The sequence below is a fragment of the Parasteatoda tepidariorum genome, chromosome 9 (assembly GCF_043381705.1).
Source record: "Parasteatoda tepidariorum isolate YZ-2023 chromosome 9, CAS_Ptep_4.0, whole genome shotgun sequence".
Classification (NCBI taxonomy): Eukaryota; Metazoa; Arthropoda; class Arachnida; order Araneae; family Theridiidae; genus Parasteatoda; species Parasteatoda tepidariorum.
In genome coordinates this window covers 61664491-61681553 of record NC_092212.1, presented here as the reverse complement: position 1 = coordinate 61681553, position 17063 = coordinate 61664491, and the positions used below count along the sequence as shown (strand labels likewise).

At 27.1% G+C, this 17063-nt stretch overlaps 1 protein-coding gene across 40 annotated transcripts in view; it reads left to right on the top strand.

The window, feature by feature from the left end:
• LOC107450600 (chromosome bows) overlaps positions 1–17063 on the top strand; it is a 190303-nt gene that overhangs the window by 145864 nt on the left and 27376 nt on the right. For 19 of the 40 annotated variants that reach the window (XM_071185015.1, XM_071185014.1, XM_071185009.1 and 16 more), the window contains 9 exons: positions 2402–2469; positions 5330–5422; positions 6370–6515; positions 7778–7913; positions 8085–8155; positions 9838–9975; positions 11963–12157; positions 13555–13625; positions 15430–15528. In XM_071185015.1, coding sequence (XP_071041116.1) covers positions 2402–2469; positions 5330–5422; positions 6370–6515; positions 7778–7913; positions 8085–8155; positions 9838–9975; positions 11963–12157; positions 13555–13625; positions 15430–15528 — 1017 coding nt within the window. Of the gene's footprint in view, positions 1–1088; positions 1170–2401; positions 2470–5329; positions 5423–6369; positions 6516–7777; positions 7914–8084; positions 8156–9837; positions 9976–11962; positions 12158–13554; positions 13626–15429; positions 15529–17063 lie in introns of all 40 variants that reach the window. The other 21 variants (XM_071184999.1, XM_071185000.1, XM_071184997.1 and 18 more) reach the window with 3 other exon arrangements.

The window sequence follows — 17063 nt, the reverse complement described above, 5'->3', positions numbered from 1 at the left end:
TACCTCATAAACATGTCATTATAATAATAGCTTTTTCAAAACCAAAAAGAAAATAAATACCTTTTTTAAACTAATGACTTGAAATTCCATTAAAATATGGCTGTATAAAAAGTTTCTTAAAAAAAGTATGTTTATAACGAGTTCATCTATTTTATTTATTGTTGATATTATTGTTATTAAATTGTTGATAATAATGTTTAAAATAATTCCCGATAATTGGTAACTATTGTTGGCTTAATTTTTCTGTGTTCAAGTGTTTAAGGCTACATAGGTGCAAGAAAAATCATTACAAAATATTTATTAAAAGTTTATGAAATAAATAAAAAAAATCTCTCCTCTTGAAAAAAAAACCTCTTCTCCCAATTAAAAAAAATCATCAAATCCTTCATTTAAATATAAATAAATAAAGACACTTAAATACAGTAGATAGGATGATGGAAGAATGATGAATATTTTCCCTTTACAAACTTGGAGTTTTATTGGTTAGTTTTAAGTAGTCTTTCATATCTTCTACAGTACTTTCACAATTAACTAAATTTTAAAAAAAAATTCTGTTAAACTATTTAAATAATTATGTTTATTATTTTTATTTAATTGTTTTAATCTTTTTCAAAATAACAGTAAACATTGAAGAAATTATTTGGCTGGTCTCAATCCATATTGAAACTGATTTTTAGTTTTCTTTTTAAAGAAATTATTCATGAGGAGGCTAAATTTATATATAAAAAACACCTTTTTAACAAAATTTAAAAGCAAGTAATAAGGTTTTACCCCATGGAAGTTGTAAGCAATGATTCTATTTATAAAGAAAACTTCAACTAGTATTATGCAATATCCCTGAAATAGTAATAAAAATTTAAATCACTTATGTGCTTCTTAATTGGCCTTAAATGGATTTTAAATGTTAAAGCATTGCTTTCTAAAAATGGTTCCTACTGCACGCTTTTTCAATGTGCTACAGTCGTTCATGTTTTCAAAAACTGCGTCCACCTTCCTTTACAACCAATGCATACCTTTGTTGGCTCACAGAACATCAAATAATTTTATTTAAATTAAAAATTAATCTCATTTCATTCTTCAAAACTCAGAAAATTCTGGATTACTTAATACAAAAGGAATGAAGACTTTGTATTCGATAAACGAAATGAGGCCTATTATCAGGATTTCTGGTAAATAATTATTGATTGATTTGTTTTTCTAATATATTTCTTTCTTTTGCACTTTATATCTCTTTATGTGTTGGAATTTAGTTTTCTTTTCACTAGGTAATGTGGTTTCTCACATCAAAATTTCTTTTTTCTTTTTATTATTATTTTTATTACAATTTGAGATTTTTGTAAATAGTTTGGATAGGATTTTAGTAAATGGGTGCATGTTATTTTTTTCTTCATATTTTTATTTTTTGCTCACAAAATTTTTGGTGGAAGTGCAACTTATTATTATTTACTAAAACAATTTTATATCTGGCATGAGTTGTGATAATTAAATCAAAATGCATTCTGTTTTATATTATGTTTGTATTTTTTTTAAATTGATGCCTAGTAAAATTTAAATTTTTTCATTTCATTGATAATTATCAGCAATAAATCAATACAATAGTGGTTTTAAATAGAAGATAAATAATTTTTTAAAGATTAGTTTTGAGTATAACAAACATAAAAATTTTGATATTTATTACAACCTTCTGAGTTAAAAATAAGATCTATGTTATGTTAAGACTTAGAAAGTTAAAAATTACAAATGTCTCTAAAATTTAAAGCAAATATAGTTGTCAGTTCCACAATTTTTAATATGCTTTTGAGGTTGATTCATACTTTGTAAAATAGTTTCAGGCAAAATTTAACTATGATGCATTCCAAACTTTTCAGTTGCTATTTAAATATTATATTTTGAAAAGTATAACTTACATTTTCATTTTTTCATCTGTCTCCTTTTTTACCTTTTTCCCATTAATAGATTAAGTTTTCCACCTGATTTTTAAGTATGAATCTTATTAATTTTGTGAATGTATAGTGATACACACTAATAATCCAAAATTTAAAAAGGGTAAGAGGAAGAAACTTAATTTAATTTTTTGACATCAATGTTTTTTTTCTTTACATAAATACTGTTTTGAAATAAAAAATAACTCAAATTGTGCTTATTTTAATGGAAAAAAGACCACATTTATTTTTCTACAAAATTTTCTCCAATATTACGGCATTTGTTGTATTGTATGACAAGTTTTTACAATAGTAAACTAGCTGGATAGTTCAAAAAGTTAGAAATAATATTCAGAGTTGCATATTATGCTTCCTAGACTCTGAAAAAAATTTGAACGGTGTAAATCAATGAATATTTCTTTTTTGATTTTTTAAATACTTTGAAAACTGATACAAAAGCATTTTAAATGTATTTATAGGTAGTGGTGCTGGAGGTGCTGATGAAGAAATGTTTATAAAATCATTTGAAGATGTTCCAAGAATATCGGTAATGTATTATCATTTAGCTATTTATTCATGTTTGCTTTTGTTTATAATCTTTTGTTTTTAATTTGTTTTTCAATTTTATGAATTGACTTACCTTAATCTAGGCTTATTTACTTGTGTTTGCTCTACCTTTAAATCACAATAATTCCAATTTCTTTATTCATTCTTTGTTTAAAAAATTTTTTTACTGACCAGTTACTAATATATTTATTAAAAATAAATTAATATCAGTAATAATATATTGTATTACTACCAATAATAATAGGTTAAAACATAAATCTGAACTTAGTAACAGAGTAGTATGTTATAGATTGGTATTGATACTTTGTTTTGTTAGTATAAATATGCATATACAGTACAGAACCCGTTTTCCGGAAATCAGAAAACTGGAAAACCAAAAAGCCGGAACGAAATTCGATGAATTTTCTCACCATTTTAAAAAAAAAAAATTTTTTTTTTCCTCATAAGATTTTACGATTTTTCTTTCTTTTCTTAAAGATGTTTACCTTACCATCATTTTGGAAATAATCATTAGTGTATTACTTCATCGTTTTTTCTAATTTTTAAGATTATTTCCAATTTTTTTTTTTTTTTAGTTGGGTTTAACAATAAAAAAACAGCTTTTTGTAGCGATTCAGAAAACCGGAAAAATCAGTAATCCGGAATAGCGATGGTCCCGACCGTTCCGGATAATCGGTTCCATACTGTACTATGTTTTGATAGTATCAGCGCTATTAATGCTTTTTTTCTGATTCTTTACTAAAAATAGATACTTTCATTTTATACTTTGTCACTTAATATATTAATGCAAGGTGAAACTTGAAAATGCTTATTGTCATGCTTTATCTAAAGCATTAATGCTGCTAGTCTGCTACCGCTTTCTTATGCATGGTCCAAACTTGACAATCACTCAGATTTAGGCCAGAATCTCCTGACTTTTCATTATTTTTGACGCTTCTGGATTTAACACAGAAATCTCTTAATTTTTATGTTAAAAAAACCTGCTAAAATTGATTTAGTATATATGTTTGTGTGCATATATGTATGTATAAAAGATCCTCATTTAACTTTAAAAAAAAAAAAAAAAAAACATTAAGAGAGCAAAAGAGACAGAACATTCATCTCTCAACTTAAGAAAAATACAAAAGAAAAGCATAAAAGAGAATGATGTGTTATGCAAGAGGGTATTTAATGTTTTTACTAAGACACACACAGTTACATTCTCAATCAAATGATAATTTGGAAAGCTTATTGACTGTTAAATTAGAAATGAGGGCTCCTTGTATTGAGCAAAATTTCAGTGATGTATTTTTAAGAAAAGTGAAATGTTGCACTTTAAACTCTCTTAAAGAATGAAGAATTTTTGATAATTTTAAATCCATTTCTTTGTATTCTTTAGAGTTATTTGTTATTATTAGTATTAACTATATTTATATATCAAGAATTAAATGTTTTAGCAATATATATTATTTTAAAAATCAATGATAAGTATAGCATAATGATTAATTTAATTTGTATCAACATATTTATATTCATTTTTTTTTTTAAATTTCCATTTGCAACACTTTGTGGTGGCTTTGGAAAATATCTCCTACTTTTTATTTTGGTAAGGTTACCAAGTCTGGTAATTAGTTTTTGTTGCCTAATTTGTTTGCTTGAAAACCTTCAATTTATATTTTTTATTTTGAAATGTTACATGTTATAGTATGTTTTTTGTTTTACANTTTGTTTAAAAAATTTTTTTACTTACCAGTTACTAATATATGTATTGAAAATAAATTAATATCATTTATAATATATTATATTACTTTACTACTAATAATAAGCTAAAACATAAATCTGAACTTAGTAACAGAGTAGTATGTTATAGAGTGGTATTGATACTTTGTTTTGTTAGTATAAATATACATATACTATGTTTTGATAGTATCAGCGCTATTAATGCTTTTCTTCTGATTCTTTACTAAAAATAGATACTTTCATTTTATACTTTGTCACTTAATATATTAATGCAAGGTGAAACTTGAAAATGCTTATTATCATGCTTTATCTAAAGCATTAATGCTGCTATTGTGCTAACGCTTTCTTATGCATGGTCCAAACTTGCCAACCTCCCAGATTTATGCCAGAATCTCCTGACTTTTCATTATTTTTGACGTTTCTGGATTTAACACAAAAATCTCTTAATTTTATGTTAAAAAAACCTGCTAAAATTGATTATATATGTTTGTGTGCATATATGTATATATAAAAGATCCTCATTTAACTTTTTAAAAAAACAAAAAGAAACAGGAGAGCAAAAACGACGGAACATTCCTCTCTCAACTTAAAAAAAAAAATACAAACGAAAAGCATAAAAGAGAATGATGCATTATGCAAGAGGGTATTTAATGTTTTTACTAAGACACACACAGTTACATTCTCAGTCAAATGAGAATTTGGAAAGCTTATTGACTGTTGAATTAGAAATTCGGGCTCCTTGTATTGAGCAAAATTTCAGTGATGTATTTTTAAGAAAAGTGAAAAATTCTCTTAAAGAATGAAGAATTTTTGATAATTTTAAATCCATTTCTTTGTATGCTTTAGAGTTATTTGTTATTATTAGTATTAACTGTATTTATATATCAGGAATTAAATGTTTTAGTAATATATATTATTTTAAAAATCAATGATAAGTATAGCATAATGATTAATTTAATTTGTATCAACATATTTATGTTCATTTTTTAATAATAGTTTTTGTTGCTTGAAAACTTTCAAATTATATTTATTTTGAAATGCTACATGTTATAGTATGTTTTTTTGTTTTACAAGTTTTAAAAGAACTGTTAATCTCATCTTTTATTTTACTTTCCTTCCAGATATACTCTGCTAAAGAATTGGAATCAGAATTGAGTAAAATCAAAGATGTTCTAGGTGACTCTAGTAATGACTGGGAGAAAAGAGTAGAAATGGTAATTAGCCTCTATTTGACGCATCATCTTATTTTCATTTGTTGGTTTGATTTGTGTGATTATTCCTCCCACTAATTATGCCATTAAATTTGTATTAGTCTATTCTATTCTTGATGTGCTATTATATAAAATTTTCTGAAATTTATTTCTGTTACTTTTTTTATTGTTGTGATGTACAGTGCAGATGTATTTTATAGAGTTAACAAATTAAGAAATGTTAATTAGTGCAAATTAGAGTGGATACCCTCACACGTGGGTCTTTTTAGCAATGAACATGCTGATCAGTTGGCAAAAGAAGCTACTTCCCTCCCTGCCTCTCCAAGCACGGCCCTCACTTACTCTGAATTGTTTTCTATCCGCAAATCTAAAGTTAATAAAGCTTGACTTGTTCCATGGGATCACTATTTGTATCCCCACAAGCGTCCTGGAGGAGCCTTTTACTTTCAGGGTACACGTGCCGACCAAACCGCTACCTGTAGATTTTTCAGTGTGCATACTAAGAGCCTCACTTTCAGTGGACAAATTAAACTTTTTCCATCTTGTAAAAAGTGCAACTCCAGCGAGACTAGTACTCACCATCTACATGATTGCCTGGATTTCACCATGGAAGAGGTTCTTTAGAGACCTCTCCTTTTTCTCGATTTTTTGAAGACTCACGGCCTCATGGATCTGGTATAGCTCCGCTATCTCAGCTGGGATTGGAAACAACAACAACAAATTAAGACCTCATATAAAACAAAATCATTAAACAAGGAATCTAAGTAAAATACTTAAATTTTTTAAAATTCATTTTGTGTTTCATTGTTTTCTTTATTTTCATTGTATGTTTTAGAGACATTTGATATAAGTATTTAAGTTTTTTAAAAATCAACATCTAAAAATAGGGGAGAAAAATTTTTTTATTTTTGTTTTAGCATTATGTGTAATTATTTATTTTTATTATACAGTCTAGACGATTCAGAAGCGTTATTGTAGCTGGTGGTCAAACTTATGATGAGTTTTATCCCTATTTAAGACTTCTTGAACACCCTTTCCAAACTAGTGTGAAGGACCTAAGATCTCAGGTTGTCAGAGAAGCATGTATTTCCATAGCGTAAGTTACTTATAAAGATTATTATTATGTTACAATTTATGATCTTCTTTCACAGTTTCGTTAATGTAAAATGTGAATCATAAAGTAAGAAACTTGATGTGATCAAAAACAATTTCTATGAGGTATTTAAAAATGAAAAAAATTCATTTAATTTATTTTTAAACATCTAAAATGAAAATACCAATAATTATAATCATAAATTAGGTGTTTGTGATTAATTTATTTGACAATTTAATTTGCTAATAAATTTATCATTTATTAAAGACTAATTTTTGAAATTTAGAATTCTGTATATCTCATGTAATTGCTATTTTGAATTCTTAAATTACCTCTCTTATTTTAACTACTACTTTTACTAGTTTTTAAATGTTTTTAACTAGATAGCAAATGGTTAAATGTTCCTTAAAAACTAAGATATTTATTCCAAGTCTGTGATACACTGTCAATAAAGTATTGAATATAATGCAAAAAAAAATTATTTTATTATTATTAATTGGAAAATATGAATGATTTTTTACCAAATGAACTGGTTTGAATCATTGTTCTTATTTTATATTTGACTAATGATAAACAACATATTTTAATACATGTTATATTTATTCATTCATAATTTTTACTGAATTATTTGCTTATAATTCTGATTTCTTCTCCTAGTAGCTAGTTTTTTCTTTTTTTCTAGTCTTTGTTTATATTGTTTTATAATTCTGCTTCTTAACTTCTTTAAATTGAGAGCCTCGAACCAGTCTTCTTACCGAGGGACAAATTTCATACAAATGCACTAAGCACATCTTTATGTTAATTTTCTGTTCTGAAAAGCACCCTGGACTAGTTAAAATATTACTTTTGTTCTTTGAAATGTGTTTTCCATGAAATTCTATCTACTAAATTTGTTTATTGAATGCAAAAAGGACTTATTAAAAAAAATTATTTGTTCTTAATTGCATTGAGAATAATTTTGATGGGAATAATATTTTTAAAAATATGTTCATTTTTATTACAAGTTGTGTATTTTATAAAATGAAAATTTTGAATTTTGCATTTATTTTACAGTGGGAATATGAGTGATCTAGTGTTAGATTTTGAATATTTTTTATATAATATTAATTTTATGCTATAATAATAGTAATTTTACAGTCAGTTCTGTGACGTTTCATTTGGATATTGCTTTTAAAATTCAAGTCAAACTTAAATGCGAAATTGAACATCAATCATTAACATTACATTACATTTTTATATCTTAATTGCATCTTTGTTTCTTTTAGATTTCTATCTCAGCAGATAGGCTCTAAATTGGATCATTTTTCTGAAGCTCTCTTGCCATCTTTAATTAATTTAATTCCTAATAGTGCCAAGATAATGTCCACAGCTGGAATAGTTGCCATACGTTTTATCATTAGGGTTAGTAATGCAGTGTTCGTCTTTTTTTTTATCATTAGTTGTATTATTCTCTCTGTAATCCTCTAATAATTTTAAAAATGCTAACTATATTATAGTCATTAGGGTTTGTAACTCTCTTTTAAATTTTGAGTAATTTTTTATCATTCTAATACGTGTTTTCATATTTTTCAGTATACTCATGTTAGCCGTTTAATACCCATCATAACTTCTCATCTTCAATCAAAATCAAAAGATATTAGAAAGTAAGTATCGTTGTTTTTAATATTTGTAAATTATTATTAAAACAATATTCTCTAATGCCTAATATGTATTTTATTTTTTTTTTAAAAATTGTTTCACCCATTAAGCTTTATTTAATTAAATTATGCTATCTGTCATTAGTGAAGAAAAGACATTACTATAAAGACTTAAGAAATCTGTTTTAGAATCAGTGGAACTCCGGTTTTTCATTCTTTTTTATATAAACCAGTTAAGTCCTTATCTGCTGATGGAAATTGTCCTTACCAAAACTGTTAAAATATCTTGGATTTTACAATACTGCTTTTAAGAAAATCTCGCTTTTTATGTTTTTTTAATAGACCAAAAAATTTTTTTTTAGTACAAAGCGCACATAAACTTCTCAGAGTTTTTTTCTTTTACGTGAGACTTTATGGCATTCTTTCTATTATTCAATTTTATTGTCCTTTTGTCTGGGAAAAGAGATTTCTTATCTGATGCAAAATCATCAGAAGAACCGCGTGGTGCACAAAGCAAAAGGCCTTAAGTAAAGAAAATATTAGAGCTTGAACTGTAAAATTTGAAAGAGGATTTTTTTTCCAGTTACCTTTAAATTTTCGAATAATCCGATCCTGAGGGCCGGGATAGCCTGGTTGGTAGGGCACTGAGCCCATGTCCAAGAGGTCATAGGTTCGATCCTCGCGGACTGAAGACTACCTGTGTAGTAAAAGGTGACTGGTGCACGTTAAATCTGTGGGTACTGATCCATGAGTTTCCTTCTCTTTTGGATTGGTTCAAAATTACAAGGCTAGGGAGTTGAACATTAGTAGTCGTAAACCCAAAAATTGTTCAACGACGTATACAAAATAATAGTTAATATTGTAAGAGTCTTGTCTTGTGTATTTTTTACCTTTATTTTATGTTTTTCTGCTTTGTGCATTTTTTAGGGCTGGTCTGGAAGAATTATTATCACAGAGCAAAAGCAAGTAAACAAAACTACAGTAGAACCCCTAAATTGGGGTTCTACTGTAGTTCTGTTTATTTGCTTTTGCTCTGTGTTATTCCTTACTCTGAAATATTTAAAATGCAAGTGTTATAAATATGTGACACTTGTGTTATTTTTTATAGTGTATTTGAAGTGAAGTATTTTATTTTGAATACATTTCCTGAAGCATTTAAAATATTTATGTTAAGTAAGCTAAAGTAGACTGATATATTTATAAAGTTTGACCATATAAATTGCAATAACATAAGAACTAATAAGCAAGTTTAAAAATTTTGCTCCTAAATTTGCTACTTCTTATCATTCACACAAAAACAATTTGTTTTTTTTACACACTAAACTTAAAATCTACAGCAATCTCAACATAAGTTGTAGCTTAATAATTTTTCGACTGATTTAAAAACGTATTGCTTACAAACAAAAAGTTGAACTTTAAAGTTTCTCATTCCATCTTGTTCAGTACATCATTTTCTAGAATCCTATCAAGCTTGAAGTGAAATAAAATGGTTGATCACCGGAAATTGTGATTATTTTTAGTTATCATTAGTATTTTTTATTTAACTCAATGTCTATTTTTCTGGAATTTTTAACCATGTTATGTAATGATTTAGATAAGATAAACAAATTTAGTTTAATTAATAATGTCAGTTGTTTATTTTTATATACGTTCAGTTAATTAAATTACATTCTAATTTTATTTTACAGAACTTGTTTTGAGTTTTTGGATCAATTACTAGTGACCTGGCCTACTCACCCCATGGAAAGACATGTTCAAACCCTTGCCGATGCAATTCGTAGAGGAATCAGTGATGCAGATCCTGAAGCTCGAGCATTTTCTCGAAAGTATGCAATTTGTTTTAATATTGAAAGTTTTATATTGGAGTGAATACAAATCTTATTATTATTTTATTTTCTAAACCTAAATGGGATTCTTTTCTTTTACCTACATTAATTTTAACTAAATAAATGTCTTCTCGTATATTGAAAGTTTTCTGAATATGAATATAAGTTATTTAATCTTGTAAAAAAAATTTTTAATGACATTTTTCCAGTTTTTAATTAAGTTATTTGTTTTTTCTTCTATTATTATTTATTTTGCATTATAAAGTTTCTTGACATAAAGGGATTTTTCAATAACTTTGAACTATAAATATATATTCCCTTTTTTTCTCTCTTTTATTGATATTGCTGTTTTGGTTTTCGACCCGTTACTACCCAGGGTATCATGTAATATGGTGAAAAAAATTCAAAAATGAAAAGTGAATTGTTTAACTAAACACGTCAATTAGATTTTTTTTTATTAGTTATCACTTTAACCCTAGACAGCTAAATATTCATCTAATAGACTACAGACTCCTTCAAATTTTGTGAGTTCAAGATGTTTCGTTGTGCTCACAGTACCTTTAAACCTAGTCAAATGTGTTTTCCAAAGGTGATAATCACAGCTGTACACTTGTTGCCTTTTGAGATTTGTTGTTATCACCTAACAGTGAAATATTTAGTTCCATCAAAATAAACATTGAAGATATTTTAAGTATTGAAAAACTCATAGAAGACACAACTAAATGTGCAACGAACAAGCACAGAATTAGTACATTTGTCGATCTACGAAATGCTAAATGACAAAATATATATGCCACTAGTGCAACAATGCTGTTTGGGAAACGTGCACTTTTCATATCTGCCAAGAGTGTAAATGATAATTTTTACCATATTTTTATTTCTTATTGAAATATTATTACGCTTTTTTAAATTATGATAATTTTTTAGAAATAAAAAAAAGGAAATATAAAAATATACTCTTATTGAAGTAAGAAAAGTTAGGTACTAAAAACCCTATATCAATGGAGAATAGGTACTAATTCTTTTATTGTAACCATAAAAAATCACAATATTGCTTAATTTTAGTAATAGTGACTAATTGATGCAAAATAAAAAAAGAAAAAAATAATTATGTACTAAAACACTAAATTAATAGGAAAAAGGTAGTTTTTAAAGGAACTGTAAAAAAATCCCTACACTATTGTTGACATTTATGATGCTTAATTAATTTTAAAAATAACTATGGATTTTTAAAATAGTAGTTTTTTTTTTACTATGTTAAAAAAAAGGCTTTATCCCAAGAAGCAAAATTAAATGAGAAATGATACTAATTTGTTTAAGAAGAGTGTAAATAATTATCAAACTATTATACTCTGCTGATGTTCTATTAGTTTTGGATAATTTCTTTTTAATAATTTCTTTAAATCTTTTTCTAAATTAAATAATTAAATATCAGTCACTATATTGAAATGGGGGGTTCAATGCTGACATTCTAATAAAAATTAAAATTACATTGCTTCCATGTCTACTGACCAGCTAATGAGACAGCCTTGTATGGAACAGCTAATGGGACTGTTGTTGTTCTCATCCCCATGACCAGCAGAGCTAGATTAGGCCCATGAGCTCGTTCACTCTAAGAAAGTCTAGCACCAACAGGGGAGTTTGAACCAGGTCCTGCCTGGTAAGTCCCAGACAAGATAAAATGTGGTCAGGGGAGGTCTGGGCAGCAGAACACTTTTGCTAATGGGACTTAATGCATTTGTCATTTTTTTACACTCTAATACACCCAGACACATCCCTGAACTATAGAGCTTTCACTCTCTTTATTAATGCATTATGGTATGAAGGTCGCTGTTATAACGGTTGTATTAAGAAGCATAGGCTGTTTTTATTGTATTTTGTTTAAAAAGCAAAAGCCACAGTATGTAAAGTCCTACTTTGTTTAGTCATAATAACTATAAAGCTTTAAAATAAGTATGATTAAAGTGTCCATTTCTCCACTTTTTAGGGCATTCTGGAGTTTTGCTGATCATTTCAGAGATCAAGCAGATTGTCTTCTTAATTCCCTTGACCATAGTAAACAGAGAATGCTACATGATGAAGTAACTATGAGCAATTCATCTAGTAGTAGTTCTTTAACACAGAGTGGGAAACCTTACAGATCAACCGTCAATCACCATGCTGGTTCTGTAGAAAATCTTAGGTGTGTTACATCTCCTGCTTTTTATTTCATATTTGTAATACCACAAGCTAAAAGGGAATTTGGCTCTTTTTTTGTGATAGACATATTAATTTTTTCATAACATGAAAAAAGAATATTAATTTCAGCGTGTATATGAATTTTATATTGTTAAATTTTATCCTCAAGGAATTATTCTTTAATCTAGGTTTTAATTCTTAGGTTTAACTACAATCTTTCTATTTTCAATCAAACTGTCATTAGTTATTATTAGTAAAGTGTACTTAGTTATATTGAGCATTGTTTCTTTGTGACACTGTATTCATTCACAACATTTTAAAATTTTCATTTAATGTAATTTGTGTGATTTTAATTTAAAACTAGCTCAATTTGTGTCTAGAAACTTTGCAAACTTTCCAAACATTCGTTGTAAGTATTATTTATAGAAATATGTTTAAAAAGATTAATAGTTTTGTTTTATTTTAAGTCCTTCCAAGACTCAGTGACTAAGCATTAAATTTTCTTAGTAAAAGTGTGAATCCAGCTAGATTTTGTTTTAATTAGAGAATTAAAGGTTTATTCTATTCAAACAAACTTCTGACAATTTTTCCTTGTCAAATTTTTTTTTTCAAAATTTTGTTTAATTCTTTATGAGGGATAATATTTTTGTTTTAGTATGTACTTGTAGTTTTATAGTTGTCTAACATCTGTATTATGAACTTTTCATGATTTCAAGTTTTGATCTGTGTTTGAGAGAACCTTTATTTTTCAAACAATAATCAACTATGTGGTTCTGTATTCTTAACTGTTTTTGGTAGCATAATTTTCGAACTGTGGTTTCTCGCCTAGAGTTTCAGAGTGACCAGCAGTCTTCTCATAGGCCTTCTGATAGGTTATCCTGCATCACATCGGCATTTGTTTAGCTTGATTTTTTCCTGTGCTACGTGGTGAATGCCATTTTAACTAACCTTACCGCCTTATGTGATATTCGTAGTTGAAAATATTCAGTACTGAAGCTGCATCATAATTATCAATAAATTTTGATAATTAATAATTATTTTGATAATTATAATATTTTGATTAATTAGATATTTTGTCGTCATGAAAAGAATAAATTAAATGTTTCGTATTCAACTATAGTTTAAGTAATCTGACAATAGTTTCAATATTATTATTTTATTTTTTAAAAACAAAAAATCTTAAAATTAATGTTTTTCCTAATACTAAAAATGTCCATTTTAAAATGAAAAATTTTTGTTATGCTATTAAAAAAATGGCTTTTAAACAAGGGCAGTTAAAATCATGTCTAATCATGATAAAACTTTCATGTATCAAAAACTCTGCTAACTTTTTATTTTATTAGTAATATTGTATATGCTGTGAGTTTATTTATGCTTAGAGTAACCATTATTGTTTTATAGCCTTGGTCGCACAGGAACACTGGGCCGAAGAACCGGAATCTCAAACTTACCTAGTTCTAAAATCGATAATTGTAAGTGCAAACATTCTTGATCTACTTACCTTCCTTCTTAGTTAAATAGTTTCTATTCACTTTTTCCCAAATATACATTTCAAAAAATAAACCTATCAATGATTTTATAGATCTTAAAAAAACTTTAAGATTAACTGATTGCATCCTACCAAAACACAAATGAAAATTATACTGTGTTATGTTAAATTTTTTCAGTTTTCAATGATCTTACTCAAAAGAGGATAACCATAGCTGTTAGACAATTTTTTTTATAGAAATAAAATAAGTTTCTTGAAATTTATTTTATGAAACAACCCTAGCAGCAAAGTTACTTGGGAACTCATTGGGCTAATATTCACCAATCTTGGCTCAACAAAATTTTAAAGGGCCACTATTTTGCCAATATTGAACCGATATTGAAATGTTCCATTTGCCCAATATTTTATAGTCACTATTCAATCGATGTTTACCCTATATAAAATTGTCAAATTCACCCACTATTTTTTAACCCAATATCGTCCCTATACTGATTTGTAAGTTCACTCAATATTTTAAAGCCGTTATTCAGCTACTATCGGTTCGATATAAAAGCGTCAAACTCAACCGATGTGTTATAGCTATTATTCAACCAATATAAACTCTACATAAAATTGTCAGATTGTCCCGATATTTTATAGCCGTTACTCAGCCACTATAGACCATGGATAAAATTGTGCGATTGACTCAATATTTTAAAGACGCTATTCATCCAGTGTAGACCCTAGTTAAAATTGACCTAGGTATTTTAAGATGACCATTGCCCAATGGATTATATTTTACTTTTTTTTTTTCCTTGTTATTATTGAACATGTAATATGGATATTCTCAATTTTGAGTTGAACTTTGTTTCATAGGCCATGTTAGTACCCATAACATTAAAAGTTTTAAGCTTTGTAGTTCATTTATTTTTTAATTAGTTTATTTTTTTACTTCAAAGTGCATGATTTCATTAAAATGCATGCATTTTTGAAGGGGTGGCAGAAAGTGCTCTGTATTATTTGATTTAAATATCCTAATTTAAATATAAAAATGAAATAAAGATTTATATTTTTTATATATATATAACCATTGTTGAACAGCTGACCTAATTTTGGGCTTGTGACTACTAATGTTCACCTTCGTAGCCTTGTAATTTTGATCCAATACAGAATACAAGGAAACTCCTAGATCAGTACACCCAGCTATATGATTTGTTATGGGAACTTGGAGGACTTTGTTACTCGACGAATTTAACGTGCACCAGTCACCATTTACATATCATTTTCTTTATGCACTGTATTAATCAAACGAACTACAAACAAACAAAATTTAGTTCTAATGCAAATAATTTAGTAACTAAGAGCACTATTTTATAAATTTAGTTAATAATAAGAAGTAAATAAATTTTAAAAATTAATTAGTTTCTAACTTTGATAAAATGATATATTTATTTTAAATTTATTCTGGAAGATTCTGACATATTCTCCAAAAAATGAAGGTATGACAAATATTTGTTGTGCTAATAATTATTTGTCGTTTAAAAATTAAGACTTCAATAATAATACTGAATAATAAAACTATCATAAGAAACATACTTTCTGAAAATATCAAATTCAAATTACTGACTCAATCTCATAAAAAACAATTATTGAGCATTTTATTATTTTTCAGTTTAATATTTCGTTTATTCTATGAATAAAAGTTTAATTTTTTTCTTCTTCTCAATAGTTGCATTCTGCCACTCTTTCTATAGAATAAATATGAGACTTGTTTTAAAATTTTAGTTTTTGCTTATCCTTTTTTGTAGCAGGTATACCCAAACCATTGAGGTCAACTAGTGCTATTGATTTGTCGGCTGTTAGGCGTTCCAAAGCTAATTTTGCTAAGAGTTCTATGGCTTCTCTTCGTAAGTTGTTTTTTTTTTTCATGTGCATGTAATTTTATTTTAGTTTTATTTTATCAGCATTTTATATCCTTTTTATTTTGCTAGATATTTATAAATCTCCAATCCCACTGCATGTATTTTTTCTTTATTATTGAATGAAATTATTGATTAAATTATGGCTGTTTTAAAATTCAAATTTCTCTTTTTATATTTCTCATCTTGGAAATTATTTTTACTGAAATGAAATACTATCTTTTTTTTTTAAATCTTTTTTTTGTGGAATGAAATTTTTTTCTACCTTATTTATAATGAAATTAAAGTGGACGAATGTTTACTGAGATATTTTTATGTTGAGCACTTGTTCAATTCCTAAAGAAGTTAATTTATTCTGCAGTTGTTAGTGATGGGTATTTAATGAATGTTATTTACAAAGAAATTCCTTTAGCTTTCTTATTGAGTTAAGCTTTCACAAAGTTTGACAATCTAGGCAAATCTTATCTCATGACAATCTAGGCAAATCTTATCTCAATCTTCTACTCATTTAAAAAAGAATAATTTTTAAATTTTATCTATTTGCTTATTTTCATAGATTAACTAATTACTTCTGTTATAATAATAATANAAAATCTTATGAGGAAATTTTTTTTTTTTTTATATATAAAAATGGCGGGAAAATTTATGGAATTTCGTTCCAGTTTTCTGATTTCCAGATAACGGGTTCTGTACTGTAATATATTATGTCAGGTTTTATAAATACCAGTCTTCTCCAGCTTCAAGTTTTATTTGCTACATATTTCTTCATTATCATTAAGAATCATTTCTTTTATTTATTGCTTTCTGCAATGTACTTTTTAGCTGTTATCAATTTCTCCCTTTTTTCAGTGTAAAATCAGGAATGCAAGATGCCTTTACAAAGTTGTGTTATAATTACGTTTTATCATAATTACCAAATGGCACTATTCGTGACTTTGATTTATAACTATTTCTATTTTGACTTTGCATGCGATTAGATTTTGCATGTGTGCTTTTTAAAATATAAACTATGTGTGAGAATTTGACATCTTCTACAGCTTAAATATTGCATTTTTCCCTTTCCCTCATGTGCACCACATTTAGCTGGCATCCACGTGATGCCCTACATGTACGAACAGCGTATTTAGCAGACAACTACACAATGCTGTGTGTTTAAGCACTGTAATTAGCTTGCGTAAGCTTGAAAATATTTGGTAACCATCCCAATATGCTTCAAACTGCCACTGGCTTTTATTCCATTTATCTCTAGGTCAATATCCCGTTGATCTTTATTGGATTAATACTACTTAAAGTTTATTTTGAATGGGTTTAATATCTTTTGTAAGTCAAAACAAGAATTTCCCCTGTGTGTTGCAATTAGAGGAGAAATATTTTATAGCTACAAATGTAAATAAAGTAATGTAATGCATTGCAGCTATATTATATTTTATAGTTACAAATATAAATATAATTGTATTACATAAAATGTAATTCTTACCATTCAATGTGCACCATTCAGTGATGTCCCTTTAGCAGAGCAGATA